This window comes from Vipera berus (assembly GCF_964194415.1).
Source record: "Vipera berus genome assembly, chromosome: 1".
Taxonomy (NCBI): domain Eukaryota; kingdom Metazoa; phylum Chordata; class Lepidosauria; order Squamata; family Viperidae; genus Vipera; species Vipera berus.
The window spans coordinates 295,451,620-295,477,564 of record NC_138202.1 but is presented as its reverse complement, the minus strand read 5'-3'; the positions used below and the strand labels follow the sequence as shown (position 1 = coordinate 295,477,564).

The window sequence follows — 25,945 nt, the reverse complement described above, 5'->3', positions numbered from 1 at the left end:
CTCTTGAACTTATTTATTACTTTTGGTTCACTGCACCCTCTTAGCAATTTGTTTCCTGTGTATACAATACTTTGTAAGCTCCTTACTGGTTTTCTCATTTTCAGTTTCTTTTGAGAAAGTTGATAAATTGTTTTTCATGATATGAAAAAAATAAAAATACCCTTTAGCTTGTTTTCTGAAGATGCATTCCTTTAAGCAGAAGATTAATGGAACACAGTCTAAGCAACAAAAATTATCTTGACAATTGAGTTATGTTTCTGAAAAAGTGAAAGCTGATTTATCAAGAAGATATGAAACCAAATTATTGTTACATAAATGAAGCAACCGTACTGAATTAAGATATCAAGTTCATTCAAAAGATTTATGAAAGGTACATTTCCAGGAAAATGAAAAGATATCTTAATACTGAACAGCCAATTTTCAAGATGAATATTGGAACAACACCACAAATACAAATCATTATCCATATCACCTGTTTAAAACAAGATATATTCAGATTTGGGACAGGATTCTGGTTTAAATAAGAATGATGCTATGCATTTAAATATCAGTAGTCACCGTCTCTTGCCAGCCATGCATTATTTAAACCAGCGTCCCCCAACCTTTTGGGCACCAGGGACTGGTTCCGTGGAGAGAGGTTTTTCCTGCGGACTGGAGGGGGTGTGGTTTTGCTTGCTGCCTGTATCCCACGGATGGGGCTTTGCTTGTTTGTGCAGCCCAGTTTCTGGTATGCCACAGACCGGGGGTTGGGAACCCCTGATTTAAACTAGTTCACGACAAAAATAGGATCTTGAAGTACTCTTTAAACCTCAATAGCAAATAGTCAAATTAATCAGCTAACATACAATGTACAGACAGTTCTCGATTTACAACAATTCATTTAGTGACTGTTCGCAGTTACAACGGCACTGAAAAGACGGTTTTTCACCTGTATGACCACTGCAGCATCCCCATGGTAATATGATCAAAACTTAGATGCTTGGCAACTGGTTTGTATTTATGATGGTTGCAGAGACCTGGGGGTCATGTGATCATCTTTTGCGACCTTCTGACAAGTAAAATTAACAACTGTGGTAAGAAAGGTCACAAAATGGGGCAAAATTCATTTAACTGTCTCACTTAGGAACAGAAATTTTGGGCTCAATTGTGCTTGTAAGTGGAGGACTACCTGTAATATAATGATAATGTTGTTGTACAATACAACTAGAAGAGGCATTGGCTCCAGATGTATTGATATGACAAAACATGACTTCCAAATTGGTTGTGGGTGGGTGGAAGGGATATCTGTGCTTGGCATATTATATATGTAATATGCCAAGCACAGATATCCCTTCCACCACTACCAGCTTCACTGTGAACTTGAAATCCTAATCAATTGTACACTGTGCAATATTTTTTTTACTGTAACATTTGTGGGTGCGGAGAGATCTAAAGCTTTGCTTTTCTTTCCAAAAGTTTTTTCGTGATATAATCTCTGACATTCTAATGATATTTATGGTGGGAGGCCAAATGAAAGAGCTTGGATTTGTAGTGATAAAGAGGATCCTGAAGGCAGTATATACAGAAGCTGAATGTTATTCCGGAAAGGCCAGAGTGAGAGGAAACCAGGGCTGTTTATTTTGGAAGGAAAAATTAGAAAACCGCTTTGATGCACTTACTTCTGTTTCAATCTGATATATGCCGTAGATAGATTGTTCCAAGCCTCCGCATTCTACAGTCAAAATACACACAGGTTTTAGCATTAAACTGTCACAGAAGGGATAAACATTTAAATGCAAATACATAAACACACTTTTCTCCGCAAGCAATGCCGTGTTACTAGCCGATATTCATGCAAACACAAATATTGAATTTATACCCCTCCATCAATGTGCACACACCAACCATTTATAAGAGGAGAGTTTCAAGCATGTACCACTGTCACCTGTTAGGATATGCAAAGCTCAAGTACCCTGAAGCAGTTTCTGATGCAAGCAACAGATGCTAATAGAAGAACAAAAGACCAACAGAAATAATGGCAATGTGGAACTCTTTTTACAACCAAGACCTGGTAATGTCTAGCAAAATTTGGGGGGGGGGGGGGCGAGGGGGACGGAGAGACTATTACCTAGGACTTATGGTGTAATGTCATATTTCTTATTTAGAAAGAAAGAAGTAATTTAAAATCAAGGAAGAGCAAGCTTTCAAATGGTGAGCACCATCATAAAAATTTCTAGAACACGGAATATAAAATATAAGAATAAAAAGTTAGGGATCTTTAAGTGTATTTTTCAGTTTTAATGGACAAAATCCCATAGGAGAACACAGTTTTAAAAAGTTTTGGCTACCCTGTGAGCATTTGGCACTTTTAAATTTGCATATGTACACATATGTCCATTACATGTATAGCTGGTGCATTGTAACATATCTTGTGCATGCATATACAGTGCATCTGCACATAATTAGGGCACAGATAACACACTCTGTAACATATATGTACTACGCAGCTGGGTAGATATAATGAGACCCAAAGAACTCAACTGATCTCTACAGATAGTCCTCGACATACGACCACAGGCGAGCTCCAAATTTCCATTGTTAAGCAAGACAGTTGTTAAATGAGTTTTGTCCCATTTTATGACCTTTCTTGCCACAGCTGTTAAGCGAATCACTGCACCTGTGAAGTTAGTAACACTTGTCAAATGAATCTGGCTTCCCCACTGATTTTGTTGGTCAGAAAGTTACAAAAACATGATCACATGACACCAGGAGACTGGTTTTGCCAAGCGCCTGAATCTTGATCAAGTGACTGCAGGGAGGCTTCACTAGTTGTGTGAAAAAAATGGTCATAAGTCACTATTTTGAGTGCCATTGTAACTTAAAATAGTTTTTTTTGTTTATTTATTTATTTATTTATTTATTTATTTATTTATTTATTTATTTATTTATTTATTTATTTATTTATTTTATTATATTTATATACCGCCCTTCTCCCGAAGGACTCAGGGCGGTGAACAGGGCACATATAAATAGAGAATACAAAAATTAAAAAGGATTAAATAATAGCCCAGATAAAAACAATAACAATGTAAAAAAACCCAATTAAAAAACCTAACATCCCCCATCAGTTACTAAATGAATGATTGTAAGTCGAGGACTATCACTATAACAATTCCTCCATGGGTGTTAACTGCTGCTTTTTTTCTGCAAGGAACCTTTGTCTGACTCTCAAACATAAATTCATAGAGAAATCCACCAACTGTACACATTCCATAAAATGCAGGAAATGATAATAAAAGGATATTTAATCAAAGCACACCTAAGGGCCATTTTTACTTACATCAGGTTCCAACATCACACAGCGCTGAAAGGCCCGGGAAGCACCATCATAGTCTTCCAATGCTAAGTAGGCACAGCCTAAGGAAAACCACACCCCCAACTGAAAGAAAAATAAAACAATGTGGATCAAAGCAGCCTTTCCCAGCCTAACGTCTCTCTTCCTGCCTTGTGCATAGACCAGGGGTAGGCAACCTCGGCTCTTTTATGACTCATGGACTTCAACTCCCAGAATTCCTGAGTCAGCTATGCTGACTCAGGAATTCTGGGAGTTGAAGTCCATGAGTCATAAAAGAGCCGAGGTTGCCCACCCCTGGCATAGACTATATAAGATAGCTAGAACCATATTGACTGAGAATTACGGAAGCGAAATGGGGAGGACTGAGAAACTGTAGGACAGTATTTCTCAACCATGGCAACCTTCTAGTCAACTCCCAGAATTCCCCGTGCTGCCAAGTTGTTAAGATTGAGATTAAACTGCTGTAGGATAACAGTGGCAACTAAAATTTTGACATAAACCTAGCAGGGACATGTTCTAAAGAGGGCACTGGATATCTTTCCTGTTCTCCTCTCCCAGATCATTATCCTGATGAAAAGATACTTAAATACAAGAGCCCACAGTGATTTGGTAAACTTCAGCCTGGCTCCAGGAGTTTAGCTTTGTCTTCCCTTCATAGCCAACAGCAAATATTTATACAAGCAGGATCAGGCTGATCTTGTCTGGGCTCACAAGCTAAAAGGACAAAAGTGGAGGAGAAGGAATTCTCTAATTTTCATGACAAAGTCATTTATTTGTAAGCAAGGTGTGGATGGCATAAACCTTTAAGGCTAGGAAATCAGCAGCTACATAACTGTTGAATCAAATAGGTGGGAGAAAGAGGACTAGCATTTAAACGTGGGGTCCAGTATACATAGCCGGTGGGATTCCGGATGCTCTTCAAAGGAGAAGTTCCTTAATTCTCTAACGTAAACAACTTATCTTAGTTTCTTGTGCCTAATTTGGAATGAGGAGCAGCCAGAAAGTTTAATGCTACACTTCATCCAAAGTCTTGACAACCGGGCCTGGTTAATTCTTGGATGGGCAACTACTCAAGCAATACTAAGGTTAGCCGCTAGAGTAAGAAGTGAAAAAACATGCCAGAAGAGGCCCTACGCTTAACGAAGAAAATTGCTTGGAGTTATCCATGAAGTTACCAGGAGACTTTACCTTACTTTTCTGTAAACATAAAATTCAAATAGTCCCTGCATTTTTTTCTTTGTCTTAATTTCTATATTTCCATGTTTATATTTTACCTTTGTTACAATCTCTACTAAAATTTATATATGTAATGTATAATGTACATGATATGATACATGGTATTCAGAGAGCATGCTTGGAAATAAAGTGAAACCTGTAAATCAGATGTAAGCAAATTGAGGACGTTTAATTTTGTAACTTCAAAGGAATTTGTAGTCTCAAATACCCAATTTTTTTTAAAGTCACATTCTTGTGCACAAGTAGGTCCAATAAAAAGACACCCCCTGCACTTCCTCATTCCTTGAGAAATCCACTTAATATGGATTTCCCCTTTAGACAAAAAAAAACACAACCCTCTATTCGAAGCATAAATTTTGAGATGCAGACCTGGGTTCCCCAGAAGGGAACATTACATAAATATTCAATCTCAGGTTACATAATGAAAAGCCTTTTGTGTGCAGAGTGGCCTGATTCAGATATAACAAATGGGGTCTAATAAATCAGGAAAAGGCAGATTTCAGGATAGTTGGATCCACTTTATTCTTTTTCTAAAACATCTACATGATTCTAGAGTCAAATGCAAAAACATGCATTTAAAATTAAAAGTGCTGTGGTTCCAGACGTTTTCTCTGGAAAACCAGAACTTCAATGGCACTAACACTTTTAGCAAAAGCATTATATTTTTCTTCAGCAATTTAATTTAGAACAAAGTGATGTTATCTTGTCATTATTGTGAAGCTGTTTAGATTTTTTAAAAAGATTCTTTACTATCTATTGGAAACCATACAGAAATAAACCAGAAATTTCCAGTCTACTCTCTGCAATAAATCTTAACATCTAAGCCATGGAACAAGTGTGTGTTAGCCTGTTCCCTCTCCATCCTTCTTTTCATCTTCCTACTGGCTATGTTAGCTTCTTAGGTCATTGCTTCTTATAATGACCACATTTGTAAAGCTAGGTTACGGCATCTCTTCACATCAAGAAATTAAACACTGAAATCCTAAAGTAATTCTTGGTGATTTTTACATGGAATTGGACTGATGCCCTATGGTCTGTGCCTTACCTTTGAAGATAGTAATGTGAATTTGAAAATAAATTTCTTGAGATGTACAAAATTATACAGGTATCAGTGATGATTTAATCACTCCATAGAACCACCTAACTGTTCTTTCTAAAAGATTAGATCGTACATGGAGTTCATCATCCCAGATTATTAGCCATGCCAGGTAGGACTGGTGTAAACTGTAATAGAGTTGCAAGAAAAAGTATGTGAACCCTTTGTGATTACATGGAGTTTTGCATGAATTGGCCATAAAATGCGCTCTAAACGTCATGTAAGTCACAACAATAGAAAAACACAGTCTGCTTAAAATAATACTACACAAACATTAGCTGTTGTCATGTTTTAATTGAACATAAGATGGAAACATTCACAGTGCAGGGTGGAAAAAGTATGTGAACCCCTAGCCCACGGGTCGGCAACCCGCAGCTCCGGAGCCGCATGCGGCTCTTTGAACCGTCTCCTGGGGCTCCCAGCCACCCGGTGCGCGCGCACCTCTTCGAACGGGCAGTGGTGCGCGCGCACCTCTCCAAATGGAGAGTGGCACCGCCCGTTCCGAGAGGTGCGCACGCACCTTTCCGAAGGGCGGAGGTGCGCGCGCACCTCTCCAAGCCGCCGCCGTCCTGTCCGGAGAACTGCCGCGCTCGTCAAACATTGACGCTTTTGGCAGCTTTGCAGACGGGCCGCGGCAGCTTTCCCAAGAAGCGGCGCCGCTGCCCGTTCGCGCGGAGGTACGCGCGCACCTCTCCAAAGGTCGTTCAGAGAGGTGCGCACGCAGCTCTCGGAATGGGCAGCGGCGCCGCTCTTTGAGAACGCTGCCGCGGCACGTTTCCAGGCTGCCAAAAGCGGCAGCTTTGCAGACGGGCCGTCGCCGTCGTGCAACCGGGAACCGGTTCCATCACACATAAAAAAAAATGGCAGCTGTGCGCTTCCGCGCATGCGCAAGAAAAAACCGTTTTGCGCATGCGCGAAACTTTTTTTGCGCATGCGCATGCATGGACGCACGCACACGGCTCCCACTTTTTTTTATGTGTGATGGAACCGGTTCCCAGTGGCTCTTTTCCTTTTTCAGGTTGCCCACCCCTGCCCTAGCCTAATGACTTCTCCAAGAGCTAACTGGAGCCAGGAGTGAGCCAACCTTGACTCCAATCAGTGTGATGATATTGGATGTGTTGCTGACAGCTGTCCTGCCCTTTAAAAACACACACCTGTTTTGGGTTTACTGGTCTCAAGAAGCACTTTCTGATGTGAACCATGCCTCGCAGAAAAGAGCTCTCAGAAGACCTACAATTTGACTTGCATGAAGCTGGAAAGGGTTACAAAAGTATCTCCAAAAGCCGTGATGTTCATGTGTCCACGGTAAGACAGACTGTCTACAAATGGAGAAAGTTTAGCACTATTGCTACTCTCCCTAGGCGTGGTCGTCCTGTAAAAATGACTGCAAGAGCACAGCGCATAATGCTTAATGAGGTAAAGAAGAATCCTAGAGTGTCAGCTAAAGACCTACAGAAATCTCTGGCACATGCTAACATTTTTGTTGACACATCTACAATAAGGAAAACATTAAACAAGAATGGAGTACATGGGAGGACACCATGGAGGAAGCCATTGCTATCCAAAAAAAATATTGCAGCACATTTGAAGTTTGCAAAAGAGCACCTGGATGTTCCACAGTACTACTGGCAAAATATACTGTGGACAGATGAAACCAAAATTGAGTTGTTTGGGAAAAACACACAACGCTATGTGTGGAGAAAAAAAGGCACAGCACACCAACATCAAAACCCCACTGTAAAACACGGCAGAGGGAGCATCATGGTTTGGGGCTGCTTTGCTGCCTCAGGGCCTGGACGGATTGTTGTCATTGATGGGAAAATGAATTCCAGAGTTTATCAGGACATTTTGCAGGAAAACATACGACCATCTGTCTGCCAACTGAAGCTCCGCAGAGGATGGGTGATGCAACAGGACAATGACCCAAAGCATACAAGTAATTCAACAAAACAATGGCTTCAACAGAACAGAATACGCCTTCTGGAGTGGCCCAGTCAGAGTCCTGACCTCAACCCGATTGAAATGCTGTGGCATGACCTTAAGAGAGCGATTCACACCAGACATCCCAAGAATATTGCTACACTGAAACAGTTTTGTGAAGAGGAGTGGTCCAAAATTACTCCAGATCGTTGTGCAGGTCTGATCTGCAACTACAGGAAATGTTTGGTTGAGGTTATTGCTGCCAAAGGAGGGTCAACCAGTTATTAAGTCCAAAGGTTCACATACTTTTTCCACCCTGCATTGTGAATGTTCCCATCTTATGTTCAATTAAAACATGACAACAGCTAATGTTTGTGTAGTATTATTTTAAGCAGACTGTGTTTTTCTATTATTGTGACTTACATGACGTTTAGAGCGCATTTTATGGCCAATTCATGCAAAACTCCACGTAATCCCAAAGGGTTCACATACTTTTTCTTGCAACTGTATAGTAATGTCTGTAGGTTTCACCCATTCTACAATATAGGACTTGAAGTGTTTCTAGCTCCTTGAAAATTTATACCATTTTTTTACTCATGAAACTGATCTCAGCATCCATCACCTTAATTATGAAACAGACAACTGACTTTTCTCAGGCTGTTTTATTTGGAAATAGAATCCAGATTAAAGGACAATGCTTTTCTTTTCTTTTTTGCACTTCTACCTTCTTAGAAGAGGCAGAAGTAGTTTTATAGAAATATGGGCTTTTTCCAATGATAAAAAGAATATGCCACAGAACTGCAGGAAATGTATTTAAGTTATCTTTGTACATTTCAGAAGGAGGCCTTAAAGAGGGCCAACAGAGAGAAAATTGCAGAAGAATATCAGTGTGAGAGAAGCCATGACTTCCGGAGGCAATTATGGAATGGGATCTGGTAAATCACTCAGAGCTGTGAAAAACCAGAGGCCTTTCATAATCATAACTTTTAGAGAAAGGGTTCTGATAGCAAGCTGTTTCCCTGAATCTCAATAGCCAGCATGAGATGTTATTTCCAATAAAATTCTCTTCCCAAAGCAAGCATCTTAATGAGTTTGTGAAAAAATTGGCTTAATACTAAGATCCTCATAAAGATAGGACCATTAATCAAGGCTTTCTCCCAAAACACCTGTTCCTGCATTTCAGATTTGGGGCTATTTAAGAAGATGGCATTAATAGTATTTATTTGTCCGTCTGTCTCTTTGTTTGTTTGGAAAATTTTATTGCCACCTACTGGCTCACAGTGACTCAAGGAGGCTTACAGGAAATAAAAACACAATATAAAAGAAATAAAAATAATAAAATAATAACAATAATAACAATAATAAAATACCAAGTCACCCACCAGTGACAACACACACTCATACCAGCTATTTAATGGGCACCATCCCGCTCTGGGTTCCCCAGGCCTGCTGGCAGAACCACGTCTTCAAGGTAAAAGGTAAAGTTTCCCCTGCTAGTCGTTTCCAACTCTAGGGGCCGGTGCTCATATCCGTTTCAAAGCCGAAGAGCCAGCGCTTGTCCAAGGACGTCTCCATGGTCATGTGGCCGGCATGACTAGACGCCAAAGGCACCCGGAATGCTGTTACCTTCCCACCGGAGTGGTCCCTATTTTTCTACTTGCATTTTTGCGTGCTTTCGAACTGCTAGGTTGGCAGAAGCTGGGACGAGTAACAGGCACTCACTCTGTTATGCGGTACTCGGGATTCGACCCGCCAAACTGCCAACCTTCTGATCAACAAGCTCAGCGTCCTAACCCACAAAACTTTCTTCCTCTTCCTCTGTAGTAAATTGTCCATTAATTCCAAATTAAAGATTCTATTACCATACATATCATCCCAAAACTCTTAAAAACACAACTACCACTTGACTATCAGTATGTTGTGGAAGTTCCATAGATTTCTACTAGTCCTATTTTCTTATCTTTTTTGAGCGTTTTAAGGCAGCACGCGTCACCCTCTGTTCTCTAGGATCATCCAAAAGAGTTGCAGCTTGATCTCCTCCTGTACCATTCTCGTCTATCTGTCCATCTTCATCCTCTTGATGTTCTCCTTCTCCAGATCCCTCTGCAGTTAATTTGTGTAAGAACTATCTATTATAGCCTATTTTGGCTAGAGAGGTTAATAGGGATAGGTGCTTGTGATGTGTAAATGAGAATATGTTTAGGAAATAGTGAATTGTGGAAGAACATAGATGGGAATGACGCTAGTTTTCTTTTATTTTAGTTTTTTATACATATTTAGTATTGTTAAGGATTGGTTTACTCTATATAAGTTAGAGAGTGATGGATTTTAGAGTTTATAATTGTTAGTATATGATTGTTTATGATTGCTTTTTAGATATATACCTTGTATTTTGCTCTGGGAAGTCGGGGGGGGGAGGGGGGGAGGAGGGGAAGTAGGGGGGGGGAGGCAGGGGAGGGAGGAGGGAGAGGGGGAGGGGGGGATGGGGGGGAGGTAGGGAGGGGAGGAGGGAGGGGGAAGGGGGGTTTTCTAAAGGAAAACTGTATTTTAAAACTTTTCAATAAAAAAAAAAAAGAACTATCTATTATAGCCTATTTTGGCTAGAGAGGTTAATAGGGATAGGTGCTTGTGATGTGTAAATGAGAATATGTTTAGGAAATAGTGAATTGTGGAAGAACATAGATGGGAATGACGCTAGTTTTCTTTTATTTTAGTTTTTTATACATATTTAGTATTATTAAGGATTGGTTTACTCTATATAAGCTAGAGAGTGATGGATTTTAGAGTTTATAATTGTTAGTATATGATTGTTTATGATTGCTTTTTAGATATATACCTTGTATTTTGCTCTGGGAAGTCGGGGGGGGGAGGGGGGGAGGAGGGGAAGTAGGGGGGGGAGGCAGGGGAGGGAGGAGGGAGAGGGGGAGGGGGGGGATAGGGGGGAGGTAGGGAGGGGAGGAGGGAGGGGGAAGGGGGGTTTTCTAAAGGAAAACTGTATTTTAAAACTTTTCAATAAAAAATAAAAAAAAAAACAAGCTCAGCGTCCTAACCCACTGAGCCACCAAAAGAGTGTCAAAGTGGGGGCCAGTCTAATTTCTGGAGGGATGATGTTCCAGAGGGAGGGAGCCACCACAGTGAATCTTCTTAAGGGATGGGACCCGCAACATTCCTTGCCTCCCCTGCTCAGAACATCTGTATTCTCAACATACTTTTCTGTATTTTCAATCTTAAAATGCTGTCAAGGTATAACTGTCTCTCACCATCAAGAAGGTACGGAGAAAAAGGTATGACGTTTCCTAAATGGTTCCCCAGGGGACACTGAGGAAATAAAGGCTGAGAACAAAATATTCAGCTACTATAGTGCAAGAGAACGGCTAACTTTGAACTGAATGCTTTGAGTTCAGAACTGAAGGAACAGCATCAAATTTTAATTTTTCAAATTTTTGAGGATGTTATCTACTGGAAAGGGATGATGATCCTGGCATTTACACTTTTTTCTTTACAAAACGTCTGACACCTGAACTCCATGAACCAAAGAAATTCTGTGTTATGGAGCTTCACTTATTAGGCAGAATATTTACAAAACCAAGTTACAGTACAAATTGTTTTAAGGAGCTGAAGTTGCTTACCTGCATTGGGTTAATCTTTACAGAATTCTCAAAGCACTCTATGCATTCTCTGAAATTCCGGTTGCGAAGGTAAAGGAGGCCCTTTGAGCGCTGAGCCCTGGCACTGCGGTGATTGGACAGTTCCCAAGCTTTGTCGTAATATGAGTGGTCTTTAAGAACATCTCCAAGCAAGCAGTATAGTCCTACTGTCTCTTTCTTCTCTAGCTCCTGTCTTAAAATTTCTTCTGCCTATGGGGAAAAAAAGAAAACAGAGAATGGAAGAAGAAATGGAAGGAGGAAACTAGAATCCAGGCACTGCTAGCATTCTGTTAGCTACAAATGTAATTTGTTTCAATTCTCTGCAAGGTCTTAGGTTGGAAATGGCAGAACTTGTTGCAGACAGATAGTGCTTATCTTCCCCTTCCTAGCATCCATTTAAGGTTGCTGACACTATTTAGTAATCATTCCCCTCTCAAGTCACTACTGAAAGTCCAACCAAGCAGTGAATTGAAGCTACAAATGACTTACAAGAGTCTTACTAGGAGGAATTGGGGCAGCATTCTTCGGATACAGGACTTCCTCTCCTTTAGCAGGTATCAACAGTATTTCATATCAGCTTTGAATTCACAATAGTATCTGTAACTGTTATACTCTATCTTAGTTATATTGTCCCTTAATAAGATACCGGTAAGTTTCAAAAATGTGCTGGACCTAAAATACATTTTGCAACTATGACAACTATGGAAGAAAAAACAAGCAGACAATGGGAAGCAAAGCTTACAAAAAGGATTATTAACGATGAAAACTGGACAATCTGCACCAGACTTACTGGTCAGGAAGAGAAAGAAAGAAGAAAGAAAGAAAGAAAGAAAGAAAGAAAGAAAGAAAGAAAGAAAGAAAGAAAGAAAGAAAGAAAGAAAGAAAGAAAGAAAGAAAGAAAGAAAGAAAGAAAGAAAGAAAGAAAGAAAGAAAGAAAGAAAGAAAGAAAGAAAGAAAGAAAGAAAGAAAGAAAGAAAGAAAGAAAGAAAGAAAGAAAGAAAGAAAGAAAGAGCCCAGCATGCTAATATTGTGAGGAATTTAAAAAGCTAGGCAAATCTTTCTTTTCTTGTTTTCTCTTCTGCTTCAGAGCCATGGTCTGCACTGTAAATAAACATTTCAGAGGTAAAAGGTGCACTGGGAGCTGCTTCTTTACCCCATCTTTGCAAAACACTTTCAAATTTAGGTCAGTGTATTTTCAAAGAAGGGACACGGTGGCTCAGTGGGTTAGGACGCTGAGCTTGTCGATCAGAAGGTCGGCAGTATGGCGGGTTAAATCCCGAGTGCCACGTAACAGAGTGAGCGCCTGTTACTCGTCCCAGCTTCTGCCAACCTAGCAGTTCGAAAGCACGTAAAAATGCAAGTAGAAAAATAGGGACCACTACGGTGGGAAGGTAACAGCGTTCCGTGCGCCTTTGGCATCTAGTCATGCCGGCCACATGACCACGGAGACGTCCTCGGACAAGCGCTGGCTCTTTGGCTTTGAAACGGAGATGAGCACCGGCTCCTAGAGTCGGAAACGACTAGCACGCATGTGCGGGGAAACTTTTACCTTTTTACCTTTATTTTCAAAGAGCCACCCAACACAGTAATAATGTTTTATGTTCAGATGCACAAAACTACATTTTCTAAGCTGACCTGGAATAAAGCGGCAATGAATTCATTACCAATTCCAAAGGAAAGAAAATAGGACGTCGCTCAGTGGTACAGCCAACATGGATTTAGAAAATGTCATCCTCTGTCATGGCATCGCCAAGTAAAAGGTGACGAAAGCCAGAGTGAGCCCAACCAAAAAGAAGAGGAAACTCGCAAGATTATTTGACAAGGGAAAATACCGTAATCATTCTTTGGTAACATATTTGTTCTGTGTTGTAATACACAGGAACACATTCTCAAGGGGCTCAAAACCTTGCCTAGCTCGACTTATTCAGTGATATAAAAAAAGATAACTAAGCATTTGGGAAAATACAATCGTTCCTATATACATTTAAATTTGGATGTCACCGATTCACCAGCTTCTCACTCATCTCCCTCAGTTTGCCACTCTCCTCTCTTCCCTGATGGACAGGTCAATGCTGCTTGTAACATAACATCAAGAAGGTGTGACCACCTAAAACCATTAGAACCTTGCATCGGTAATTCACACCCTTACGACCATTCACCTGGGCTAGTATAATGTATTCTACATGGGACTGCCTTTGAAAATATTTAGGAACTTTGACTGTAGCAGTACAATTATCAGAAGGTATGTAATCACACACAAACACACACAGAGACACACTCTTGCATATATGAGCCAGCAATGTGCTGCAGCTGCCAAAAAAGCCAACACAGTGCTAGGCTGCATTAACAGAGGGATAGAATCAAGATCACGTGAAGTATTAGTAGCACTTTACAATGCCTTGGTAAGGCCACACTTGGAATACTGCACCCACTTTTGGTCACCACAATGTAAAAAAGATGTTGAGACTCTGGAAAGAGTACAGAGAAGAGCAACAAAGATGATTTGAGGTCTGGAGGCTAAAACATATAAGGAACGGCTGCTGGAATTGGGTATGTTTAGTTTAATGAAGAGAAGGGTGAGGGGTGACATGATAGCAGTGTTCCAATATTTCAGGGGCTGCCACAAAGAAGAGGGAGTCAAGCTATTCTCCAAAGCACCTGACAGCAGGACAAGAAGCAATGGATGGAAACTAGTCAAGGAGAGAAGCGACCTAGAACTAAGGAGAAACTTCCTGAAAGTTAAAACAATGAACCAGTGGAACAATCTGCCTCCAGAAGTGGTGAATGCTCCAACACTGGAACTTTTAAAGAAGACACTGGACAGTCATTTGTCTGAAATGGTATAGGGTTTCCTGCCTGAACAGGGGGTTGGACTAGATGACCTCCAAGTTCCCTTCCAACTTTATTATTATTATTGTTGTTATTGTTGTTGTTGTTATTTAATATTTGAAGTGCAGGTTTCCAGGCACTAGAATACTTGCTTGGAACAACTTCTCCCCCCATCCCACAAGTTCTGATTTGTCCATACTTGGGAACCTACTTAGGACACCCCACTCCCCCCTCACACACTTCCGTAAGCTAAGGAGCTTGTAGGCACATATGGATAGACCTATACTTTGGAACAGCCTCCCTAGAAATTCAGAAATTCAGTTTGCCACCTAGTAAAAACAGACTTGCTTCAGTGACTTTGGGGGAAGGGATTGACATCGTTAGAATGACTGATTATTATGTTGCTTTTGTGCTACTTTGTGCATTCTTTTACCATGAACGATTTATTCTATTCTTATTGGTGTACGTCAACTGCTGTGGTCTTTTTGACTGTGACAGAACATAAATCAAGCCAACCAACTGATAAATAACTGTTGTGGGAATACTTAAACGAATTTAACAACTGCTTAGCAGTTTGCCATTATTATTTTTTTCTTGAGAATACTATCATAATTTAAGATGGTGTTGATTGAAACACTCTCGGAATATTTAGGTTTAAATGACAAAGATGTAAGGTTTAAGGTTTATTAAATTTATATGCCGCCCTTCTCCCTGAGGACTCAGGGCGGCTCACAACAATAAAAAGTTAAAAGATATAAATACAAAAATTAAAAGAGGATTAAACAATATAAGAAATAAGAACAACTTAAACCAATAAAAAACTAAATTTAAAAACCATAATCAGTCCAGGCCCGCTTGTTGGAATAACCAGGTCTTTAGGTCATGGCGGAAGGACCGAAGGTCAGGGGCCATCCACAGCTCCGGGGGCAGTTCGTTCCAGAGGGTCGGTGCGCCCACAGAGAAGGCTCTCCCCCTGGGGGTCGCCAGCCGGCATTGTAGTTCTTTTTATAACATTCTGATCACCTAAATAGTTCAACCAAACACTGGAATTGAGAACTCAATTAACAGAACTCAGGATTATCATTTATAGCAGTTTAGTGCATACTTTAAAACTGTAAAACTCAAAAAACAATTGGTCTTTTTTTAATTTTCTGATTAGTGAAAAAATGTGAAAAATTGTATTTTTCTTCAAAGAATGATAGAAACTATCGTTTTTTTAAATAAAAAAAATAAAAAAATGACCTTAAAGCTCTAATCCTAAAAGATGAAATTAAAACTGAAAGTTTTCATTTCTAAAATGCTGTTCTATCAAATACAGGTATTATCACAATTGGGACCAGAAATTCCATTGTAGAGCAAGATGTGACTACATTGCTTAGTGACCATAATCCCAGCACTCCCAGCTATTGTTAACCAAGAACTGTGGGTCTTTAAGCAGAGGGAATCCAGAATAAGCAGTGTGGGGGTGACCCTGGGTGTGGAGGAGGCGCAGGTCACATGTGAGTTGCAGAAAAAGCTACAGCCAGCCCTGAAAGCCGTAGTCATTCCACCCAGCCCAGCAGCTTTTATGAATGGAATGCTGTGCAACATCTGTCTCACTTTATCTATGCCTTTTGGATACCCTGCATAGCAGTTCTTGTCCGGGCAGTGCCAGGGCTGGGGTGTAATGGATGCTCCAGAAGCCGGCCCGGACAAGGAGGAAGAGCTGGCTTTAGGAACTTGGGAATAGGGCACCAAGGAGCATCTGGAAAATGCAGGGGACTCTGAATCAGGTGCAGTTGGGCAAGAGGAGGAGGAAAGGCCAGGAAACTCAAGAGAGGCTGGAGGAATGATCAGACGAGTGCCTGGCTGATAAAGACAGGGCTACAGCCAGGAGGCTTGGAAGACCAGCCAGAAGCAGAGAACAGAGAAGGGGCTCGGTGCACCAGTCAGCAAGGATGAGAAGGAACTGCCTCTTCCACCTGATCCCAGGTCTGAGAGGAAAGAGGTGCAATGGAGGTCAGTAAGGCTATGCACGAAGAGGCAGCCTTGTTCCTCCTAATGAGCTGCACTGGCTGGTGGCTATTTAGCCCAGCATGTGCAGCAAAGCGATGCTGGAAACAATTCATCCATTTCTTCCCATGCGTCTGATCTGCCATCATGCCTCTTGCCTTTGGGATTAAGCCTTGCCCCTGTGACTGGACTTTGGACTTGGCTTCTTGAACTTTGAACTTGGACTTTGGTTCCGTGATTTGTGTTCAGACCGTGGACTTGGCTTGAGACTCTGAACCTGGTGAGTGACTTTAAGGATTTGCTCTGTGTTCTCAGACTTGAGAATTGGACTCATTGGTTTTTGCACTGGTTCCTGCATGGGGTGAATCCTGGGGAATACTACCTGGACTGGTGGAGCCTCAATAAAGTCTTCAAACCCTTGTGGTGTGTGTGTGTGTGTGTGTGTGTGTGTGTGTGTGTGTGTGTGTGTGTGTGTGAGGGGGACAGGACACAGGGCTATAGAATCGTGGGCCTATCAATAGTTTCATCTAACTGCCACTGCCTCCAGGCCTCTATTTCAGCCATTTCTATTTCTAAGCAGTACATAATGGTATTGAATTTATCCAAATAAAATCAATTCCTAACAAATACGAAATACATGGCCTTCAGGTTGACAGGACTCTCAGGTTGGCATTTTAACCCTGTCACAAACTTTTTGATGGAAGAACACCATAATTTTGCCTTGACATGAATTCTTTAGTTTGTAATTACCATACTTAGGAGTTGCAAATAATGGCTACAGTATATTAGGCAGACTTATGCAGCTGTCAATAAGTATGTTCTTAAACCCAACAAGAATTACCCGATGTCTGAAATATGAAAATACACACTTTGTTGCTCCACATACCTAGCTGCTTGGAAAGCAAATTATGTGGATATAGATGACATTGGATGGGTGCCTATAACATCCTGTCTGGTTTCCAAACAGTCTACAGTTCCTGCATTTGGGGATTGTTGGGCTGGGCTGGGATGTATTTTTCTGTAATGTTTTAAAAATCACAGAATTTGGGTTTCTTGTTTTGTTGGTCTGCAACAGTCAGGATGTAACATACTAAATATTTGTTAATTTCTCACCCAGCACAGTGTAACATCTAGAAGGTTGGTAAAAGATGCTGGAGAAAGTGTCTGGGCTGTGGGCTGGCAGCCCACACTAAACATTTGGAACTGGTTTTGAGATTACTGTGGCAGCCACAGCATGGTCTGACCAAATACCAGGGATAACATGGAGCACTAATGGTTCTTTGGTACGCCTTCCAATCCTAGCAATATTTAGAAATGGAATTTGAATTAGCAGCCCATTGGGAGCAATTGGACTGGAGCATTTTTCATATCCAGATTGCCTTTTTTATTGCACTGTTCCTTTCTATAGGAAACTTGGAAATACTGCAAATATATATCTTGAGCTTCTAATTCTTGCTGAGATCTTGTTTAAAAAACCTATGAGGTTTAGAGCTGTGCAATAAAAATATTTTGTTAAAATATTAACTCTCTAAGCAGTTTTAAAAATATAGCATGCCTGAAGTTATTATGGATTAATATCAATGCCCATCTGCTTCACCTATCTTGACAAAGGCAGTAATCAATGTTGGTGAGAAACTGAAATTATCAAGAGCCTAGAATTATGATGCGTTTAATCATCTAATTCTGGATATAGGTCTACCACAAGGGTAGGGAACCTCGGCTCTTTTATGACTTATGGACTTCAATTCCCAGAATTCAATTCTGGGAGTTGAAGTCCATGAGTCATAAAAGAGCTGAGGTTGCCTACCCCTGGTCTAACACATGATATCCTATCAAAATAGACAGATTGCTAAGGGAACACTGATTACAAAAGATAACTAGGATAAAAGTACAAAATTAAGTGGAAAACCAGGGAAATATCAGAGAAAAAATAGCAAGATGGCACCTGCAAACCAATCTGGAAATGATTTCTCCCCCCATCCCCGCCCCAAACAATCCATCAAATTATTTGGGGAATTGTATCAGAATATTCATGTAGCTCTCCCTTCGCCCTTAATTCTCCATTTCTTTGCCTTGACCCAGAGAATCACAGAACTGGATGGGGCCAATTAAATGATCTGCCCTTTGCTCAATGCTACATTTTGATTTAAAGCAACCCTGAGAGACAGCTCTCCCTACTTCTGAACAAAGAGGAATCAGTTACCTCCCTCGCACTGCTTCTGCGTTAGAAAGCTATTCCTGCCATTCACCCAGAACCTATTTTCCCATGACCTATTTTCTGTTCTGTGTTCTGGAACTACAGAGGACAGGCCTTGCCTTTATTCTGTGGGACTCCCTGCCCTACCCCAAAACTTGAAATGGGCTATAATATTATCCCCTCAGGTGTCTTTTCTCAATTGTCCCAAATTGTCTTTTAAAACTTAGTTTCCGATGTCCCGATTCTCTATGTTATCTTTTTTGTATCCATCTGATTATTATTTTTTTAAAGACTGGTGTTCAGAACTTTACACAGTATTTTGAGGTGGAGGCTGACCAATGCAGAAAAGAATATTTCATGGGGCCCATGAGAGAAATGAAGCAGATGCACATACACACAAAGGCACAGCCTTCAAAGGCACCATGTTGGCCTCCCAAACAACATAGTGCCTTTAATGCTCTGTAAAGAAGTGCTTTGCTCATGCTGGCTTTAATTGTGGAGTTCCCTTTTTAAATACTTTGCTCAGCCCTGGACTGAAGCTTCCCAGATCCTCCTCTTTTCTCTCCCATAAAGGAGGAGAAACATTATTCCTTCTCTAGCCATCTGGTACCTCATTATCTAAGATTTTTCAAAGCTAGTGAGTAAGAAGCTTGGTGAAAGCATTAGTAAGTTTCTTGAGTAAGCTAGGAGGCAAACTCTCCTTCCTGGAGACTATGTTTCCATCAAGCTGACATTAGGATCCTGCTTCTCCAACTTGCTCTTAAATTAGTTTGATCGTATCCCTTTTAAAGACAGCAAAAATTTGAACGCTCCTACTTTTTCTTTGGAATTTATTGCCATTTTCAAATGTTCATTAAGGAGGTATTATTTCTTTTGCTTCTTTTTCTTATATTTAAATATATTTGAAGAAAGCAGTTTTGTCCTTAGCATTTCTGAGCAAATTTCTAATACTGATCTACAAATCTAGCTATTCCACAATTTTCCTTGACAACCTCGCTCCTTTTTCATAGCCTATATACGTCCTTTCTGATTGTCAAGCCTCCCTTGTGTTTTCTGTGTTTTTTATGAAGTCTCATTAGCTTCATTTGCTCCCAGCCTCCCTTTGCTTTTAGTGTCTCCTTTTTTAGGAACTCCCACCCAATTTCTGCTCATTTTCTCAAGAATGTTTCATGCCATGGAATCCTACTTATCACCAAGTTAATTACACTTTTTTTTTCTTGAACACTAATGTAAACATGTAGCTACATTCAGTTTTGTTTCCCTCAAAATCAAGAGATGTAATTTAAAAATGCCTATCCTCATTTCTCTCTCCCCCCCACTCCCTTCATTTTCTTTGATCATCTTTTTTGTCTTTAATGCTACTGCTTTGTTTTTAGTGCAAGTAACATATGCAATTTTAGATAGTTTTGAAGTGGTAGATGTTGATGGGAAGAAAGCCATATATGTACAAAAGATATAGCACGTTAAAAACATGAAAACAGCAATCAGAATGGAAGTACTCTACCTTTCCATGCTGGCCTGCTCTTTCATAACAGATAACAGCATCTTCCCACATTTCAAGCTTTTTGAAGAGCTCCAGAGCTGAAGTGGTACATCCAAGGTCAAAGAGTAAGCTTGCAAGTTGACGCTTCAAAGTGGAATATTGAAAAATTCAAGTTACGCATTTTTCTTTAGAACAACATTTAGCAGTCCTTACATGAATTTAGATTATAAAATAACTTGAAATGCTCAAGACAGTTCTCAAAGGTATGGAAAGTTTTCTTTCTTTCTTGGAAATCTAGAAAAGTCTATTAATTTTGCACTTGTAGTTTCTCAAAATTAAAATTAGTAGAGATTGGCTATGGATTTTACAACTTTAGTCACTCAGAATTACCCTATACATGGAAGTAATGGCTCTCTCTCCATTTCCAGATACTGGAACAGAAAGAAGAAACCAGGATATGCACACAAATAACCAACAATAAGTCCCATTGATGCTGGCCAACATTGACTTTATCTGTCTAAAGTCTGGGTCATACTGACATTCCGTGATACAATCCTTTACTCAGAGGCAATTAGAAAGGCTAACTGCGGACAGAGGGAAGAAAGTCTGGCCAATTCATGTAAGTAAACCATCTATCAGTTAATGAAACAATTGAAATGAAATCCTGGATAACACATTAGAGGGAATTAATTCCAAGTTTACATAGTAGTTACTCCATTTCGATATCCAGACTTTTAAAAGCAAAGGAAATCTGATTAACAGACAGGGAAATTAAAGCAAAAGAGCAGGTAGGACATGGGCTCATGATGCACTTTGTTTTAACAATTACAAAATATGTTCTTAAATAATAACTAATAACATAATAACTAATAAAGGTTTATATCTGTCTTCTCCTAACAGATATGCTTCAGATATACCGAGCTGATGGACCCAATATATTTAGAGAAGGCTGATTTATCCAATTGCTGATTGCTGGAAAACAAGACAGCATTGAGGCATGATGAGAATGAAAAATATCTACCATATGAGCTTTCCTGATAAGCCCACCTCTCAGCAATGTCACTCAAATGAGGACCCAATAGGGGAATTCCATGCTGAAGATGGCTACTGGATTGATGGCAGACTCCACTTTCCTCCTTGCTCTCTGCTTTCCATCCTTCCATTTTTTTTCTTAACATATTGATGTATTCTTGTTTTCTTTTTCATTGTTTATTTTATTGCTGTATTATTTTACTTCTGTTTCGTTTACACTCTTTTCGTGTCTCCCTTTTTATTGTTGCAAGCCCCCTATAGTAGCCCCACAGTGAGATAGGCAGCGAATACATTTTAACAAACAAATACAATGACATCAGCTTCCTATAGTCAGTCACACATTCTGGGCAAAATGCTGCAAGAGACAAATTTCACCAATATAACTATGTGCATGTTAGCTTCAGTGCTATTCCAGAGCCTGACAGACTTGGAAACCTCAACCCACAACCGAATATAGCTGAAATTGATCTAGCTGCTGTATACTGTATACTGTACACTTGAGTTCATCGCTGTGGGAAAACTGTTGCCAAGTTTTCCCACAGCAACCTCTAGTTATTTGAAACAGATTAGTACTGAAGCATCTTAAGAATCTCCCCAGAGTCTTAAATGCTTTTTAAAATGCCAAATCTTTCCATTCCAATGTAATCAACTTTCATCATGTACCGTAATCTCATTACATTACTGATTCAGTGGTCATGAGAAACCTGAAATTTCAAGACCTACCTCTTCAAAGTATTTGACATTACCTGTCTTTTGTTGAACTATGGGTTATTCAGTAGCCAAACGAGAACTGTCCTCCATTGACCAGTACGGAACAAAAAATTGCACATTCACATTGGCCTATAAAGATCCCTTTCTCCCAGAATCCGTATCTTTCTTTTCCCTCTTACAACTCTCTCTATGGGGCTTTGATTCCACTTTCTGAGCCTGCCCTTGCACCGCTAAGGTTTATTTATTCTTAAGACTTTGTCTTTTTTTTCCTCCAAAAAAACTGACAAACAGAACACAAAAATGAAATATGGAATCTTTCCAGAAATCTGGAAACTTCTGAATTAGAAAATGCAAATTAGCATGATTCAAATTAGCATATTTGCCTCAGCATTCATAGTCTGTGCAACTATTGGGGCTACATTATTTAATGAGAAAAAATTAGAACTATTTTTTTATGACATCTGCATGTTATACTCAAAGAAATTACAAATTCTGATGTGTAGTTAAACAACATTTGAAACAATGTTGGGCAATAGGTAATAAAATAATAAAGAATGAATATTTTTTGGTGTTTTCAATGTCTTCAATGAATGTTTAGCTTCTCGATTTTTTAGAATAAATACCTGGAAAGCAAACAACTTTGAAACTGCTAGGCCAGCTGGAATTGAAATTCTTCAACAAAAATGCTGAACCCATAAAATTAGTAATAGTTCATTTTTCTGTCTTTTTCCTACATCATCCTGCAATGTCTTCTTCTTCTTCTTCTTCTTCTTCTCTCTCTCTCCCTCTCTCTCTCCCTCCCTCTCTCTCTCTCTCTCTCTCTCTCTCTCTCTCTCTCTCTCTCTCTCTCTCTCTCTCTCAAAGCTCAGATTATCTTGATTACACACACACACCTTTAATCTCTCTTCTTCTCACTTTTTCTCCTGGGAGATGACTGCATACAATGAAATTAAATTGTTTAATTTTACTTGCTCAATAAATACTTCAGTTTTAAAATGGGCATTTCTTCTTTTTGGTGACCTTTTGGGGACTTTATACAGTACAGGGTATAAAATTTAACCTGACATGCCCCTGCTTGGCTAGCCCCTTCCCTCAATTGGGGACTAAAAGGATATTGGTGTTTGGAAATAGTGCAGCAGTGATTGAACACTCTTCTTGTAGGATGTTTTTTCAACTTCCCAACCTAGCTTTAAGCTTAGAAGTTTCATCTCAATCTCTCATTGAGATATTACCCAGATTCAAGTGTGATTAGCTTTTTTTTTTTAAATCAGCCAAATTTGATTAGGAGCTGCCATCTGCTATGACTTCATTGAAACCTTCATCGCTGCCCCAACATACACTCTGTCTGTGTGTGTGTCTGTGTGTGTGTGTCTGTGTCTGTGTGTGTGTAAGCACATTCACACACAGACACACAGACATAAAATCTGTTCTGGAAACAGTAGAGAAGAAACCCACTACCAAAAATAGATAACTCAACTGGACATAGCTCAGAGATTTTTTAGATGTATTAATAGTTTGAGAAGAAACTAACATTTTATCCAGGCATATAAAACAACATCAAATTAATTGTCTTCCAAATAGAAGGGGGCCACATTCAAGGTAAACACCCCAAAAATAACTGACAACTCTAATTGTAATTTATTTAGAGCTAACAATATATTCTAGCCTCTATTGCCAGACTGCAAGATTTCCAACTGTCTGAGGAACTTGCTAGCTCTAAGCTGCGCATCCAGGACTAAATTCTAAAGCAGGCTGAGTCATGAACAATTTTGTGCTCTTTTGAGGGTGGGGTGGAGATTTAGAGAATTAAAGAAGTGAATTGTGACTGAATAATTCTCTAAACAGTCTCCAAAGCTTTTAGCTTCATCCATCAGGGTAAAAGACTTGCAGACAAACAGAGATTCTAAATGAAGAAGAAACAATATAAATTAAAAAACAGCATCTAGCAAGCTGACCATTTTTACTTCAATTATTTCCAGCTGCTCTTTTAGTACATGAATGACAACTAGAAACAATATAGTTGATCTAGGATTTACCTAAGATCAAAGAAAAACTATAGGCTGACAAGTCAGAAACAGGCAAACTGACAAGACAGGATTTCTGGAGACAAAAGAAACACCAAGATGAGTAAGATAAATGGATCGCAGCCAGAAGTCCTAATGGATGCTGCTGACAAGATTTTTGCTGGTCCTTTCCTGGTTTTTTTTCCCCCCTTGGGCTTCTGGGAGGCTACAAAAAGGGACAGAGAAGAGCCTGCTAATGAAGGTCAGCATGAGAAGACATGGTCCTCCACAGCAGCAAATCATATCTATGATTTATATGTAACAGTTTTCAAGGGTAAATATGAGTGAAATATATGCAAGGGCTCTGCTACTTATGACAGCACTTCAACCATTGTCAATAATAAATCACCAATAGGGCCCACAAAATTGGTTTGGCTTGAAGGGGAAAAAAATCAAAGTGAAAACCACACTGGGCTTTGTGAACTGGAAAGATTTCTGAAGGATTTTAAAACAAAAAGAATGCAAAAACGGTTTCTTCTGCGTCAAAGACAGACAAATGTGTTGGAAAAATTAAGGCCAAATTTCAAGGAACTCTCTTGGCCAATCTCTTGACAACTGACCAAGATTTTGACCAATTACAATTATATTTGGTGTGGTGACATTTGGTAATGTTGTTAATGCACAGTTTAAAAACACTGCCAGCTGGAATGCACTATATTACTACAAAAGTCTACTATTTTTATATAATAAGCCAGGTAAATAGATCTGCTATAGTATTTTGTATAAAAATACAACAGGATAAATTTTCCTATTTCAGCATCTTTCATGCTTCATGGAAATGATATCTACAAATCAGCTATTTTATACCTGAATGGCCCAGTGTGGAGGAACCTGGCAACTGTAAAATATCTTCATACGTTCACAAACTGATGTTGTTTTCTCTTCAAATTGGTCTGCAAGTGCCTGAAAATCCAAAATATTTAAATATGTAATGCAATATAAGATTTTAATAGGATCTGCCTAACACAGCAAACCGAACAAAATAGCATTATCTGCTTAACGCTACTTACATAGAAAGCCTAAATACATCAAACGGTGTTTCCAAACCACTATAAGAGCAATAAATATAAGTACAAACTGGAGGGCTGGTTTGGTGTAGGGGTTAAGGTGCTGGCCTAGAAACCAGGAGACTGTGAGTTCTAGATCTACCTTAGGCATGAAAGCCAGATGAATGGCTCTGGACCAGTCACTATCTCTCTCAATCCAACCCACCTCACAGCGTTGTTGTGGAGGAAAAGAGGACAAGAGGAAAAGGAAGAAGTTTTGTGCATGTTTGCTGCCTTGAGTTATTTACAAATAATAAAGATGGGATAAAAATCTGATAAATAAAATAAAACAATTAAATATGATGTATAAGATGTCACTGTAAATGTCAAAATCTAAAAAAAAGCCTATGAAATAACAGACCACTTCATAGACATACAGAGCTAGGCAGCAGATGTACGGGCAGTCCTTGACTTGCAATAGTTCATATAATGACTATTCAAAGATACACTTATGACCATTTCAGAACACATCCCTATGGTCAGGTGATCAAAATTGGGAACGGACTCATATTGCAATGTTCCAGGGTCTACGACCTTCTGACAAGCAAAGTCAATGGGGAAGCCAGAATCACTCAACAGCTGTGCTACTAACTTAACAACTGCAGCGATTCGCTTAACAACTATGGCAAGAAGGGTTGTAAAATGGGTCAAAAAATCACTTAACAACTGTCTTGCTTAGCAACAGAAATGTTGAGCTCAGTTTGTGGTCATAAGTTGAGGACTACCTGTATCTTTTTTCTGTACTAAAACAGAAGATGAGAGAAAGTGGAGACTCTGTAACGGTCCGTTTTATCACCATCATGGACAAATTTTGTTCTTGAAGGTAGAAGTCCTTAACCACATGCCTGTACTTTGGAACAATGTTATACCCTCCCCTCAGCTGTCCTTGAAGGCCATGCAGGAAGATTCCCCTACACCAGGCATGTCAAACTGCCGGCCCACGGGCTGTATGCGTCATGCCAAAACCACGCCCACCCCATTGCTGGCAATGGGAAAAAAGTCTTGATACTTCACGCAACATCACAAGTTTGACATGCCTGTCCTACACCTAATGCTCCTACCCTCCTTTTAGACTTTGTTTTTATAAATACTTCTGTTTAATATCTTTTAGCTTTTTATAGTTATTGTTTTAACTATGATGTATTTTAATGCTTTTTAGTTGACTGTATCCCACCCTCCTTATGCTGGTGTTTGATCAAAATAAAGATTTGATTTGATATTTAAAGGTATCAGTCACTGAATAAAATTCTATTCAGAAGGGTTCATTTTTTTATAAATGAAAATTAAATGTATTTAATTTTAATTTAATTCCCTAATGGCAGGCTTCTTGTATCCCTCAGATTTTTGGATTTCAAAGTC

General features: G+C 39.6%; 1 protein-coding gene across 2 annotated transcripts in view; it reads right to left on the bottom strand.

The window, feature by feature from the left end:
• Nucleotides 1-25,945, bottom strand: part of TTC27 (tetratricopeptide repeat domain 27) — a 92,027-nt gene that overhangs the window by 15,945 nt on the left and 50,137 nt on the right. Inside the window, exons 11-15 of one of the 2 annotated variants that reach the window (XM_081314226.1) lie at nt 24,348-24,443; nt 19,756-19,878; nt 11,216-11,443; nt 3,320-3,418; nt 1,659-1,711 (exon numbers count right to left, since the gene is read on the bottom strand). In XM_081314226.1, the coding sequence (XP_081170352.1) occupies nt 1,659-1,711; nt 3,320-3,418; nt 11,216-11,443; nt 19,756-19,878; nt 24,348-24,443 (599 nt within the window). The remainder of the gene's footprint in view (nt 1-1,658; nt 1,712-3,319; nt 3,419-11,215; nt 11,444-19,755; nt 19,879-24,347; nt 24,444-25,945) is intronic. The other variant, XM_081314227.1, reaches the window with a different exon arrangement.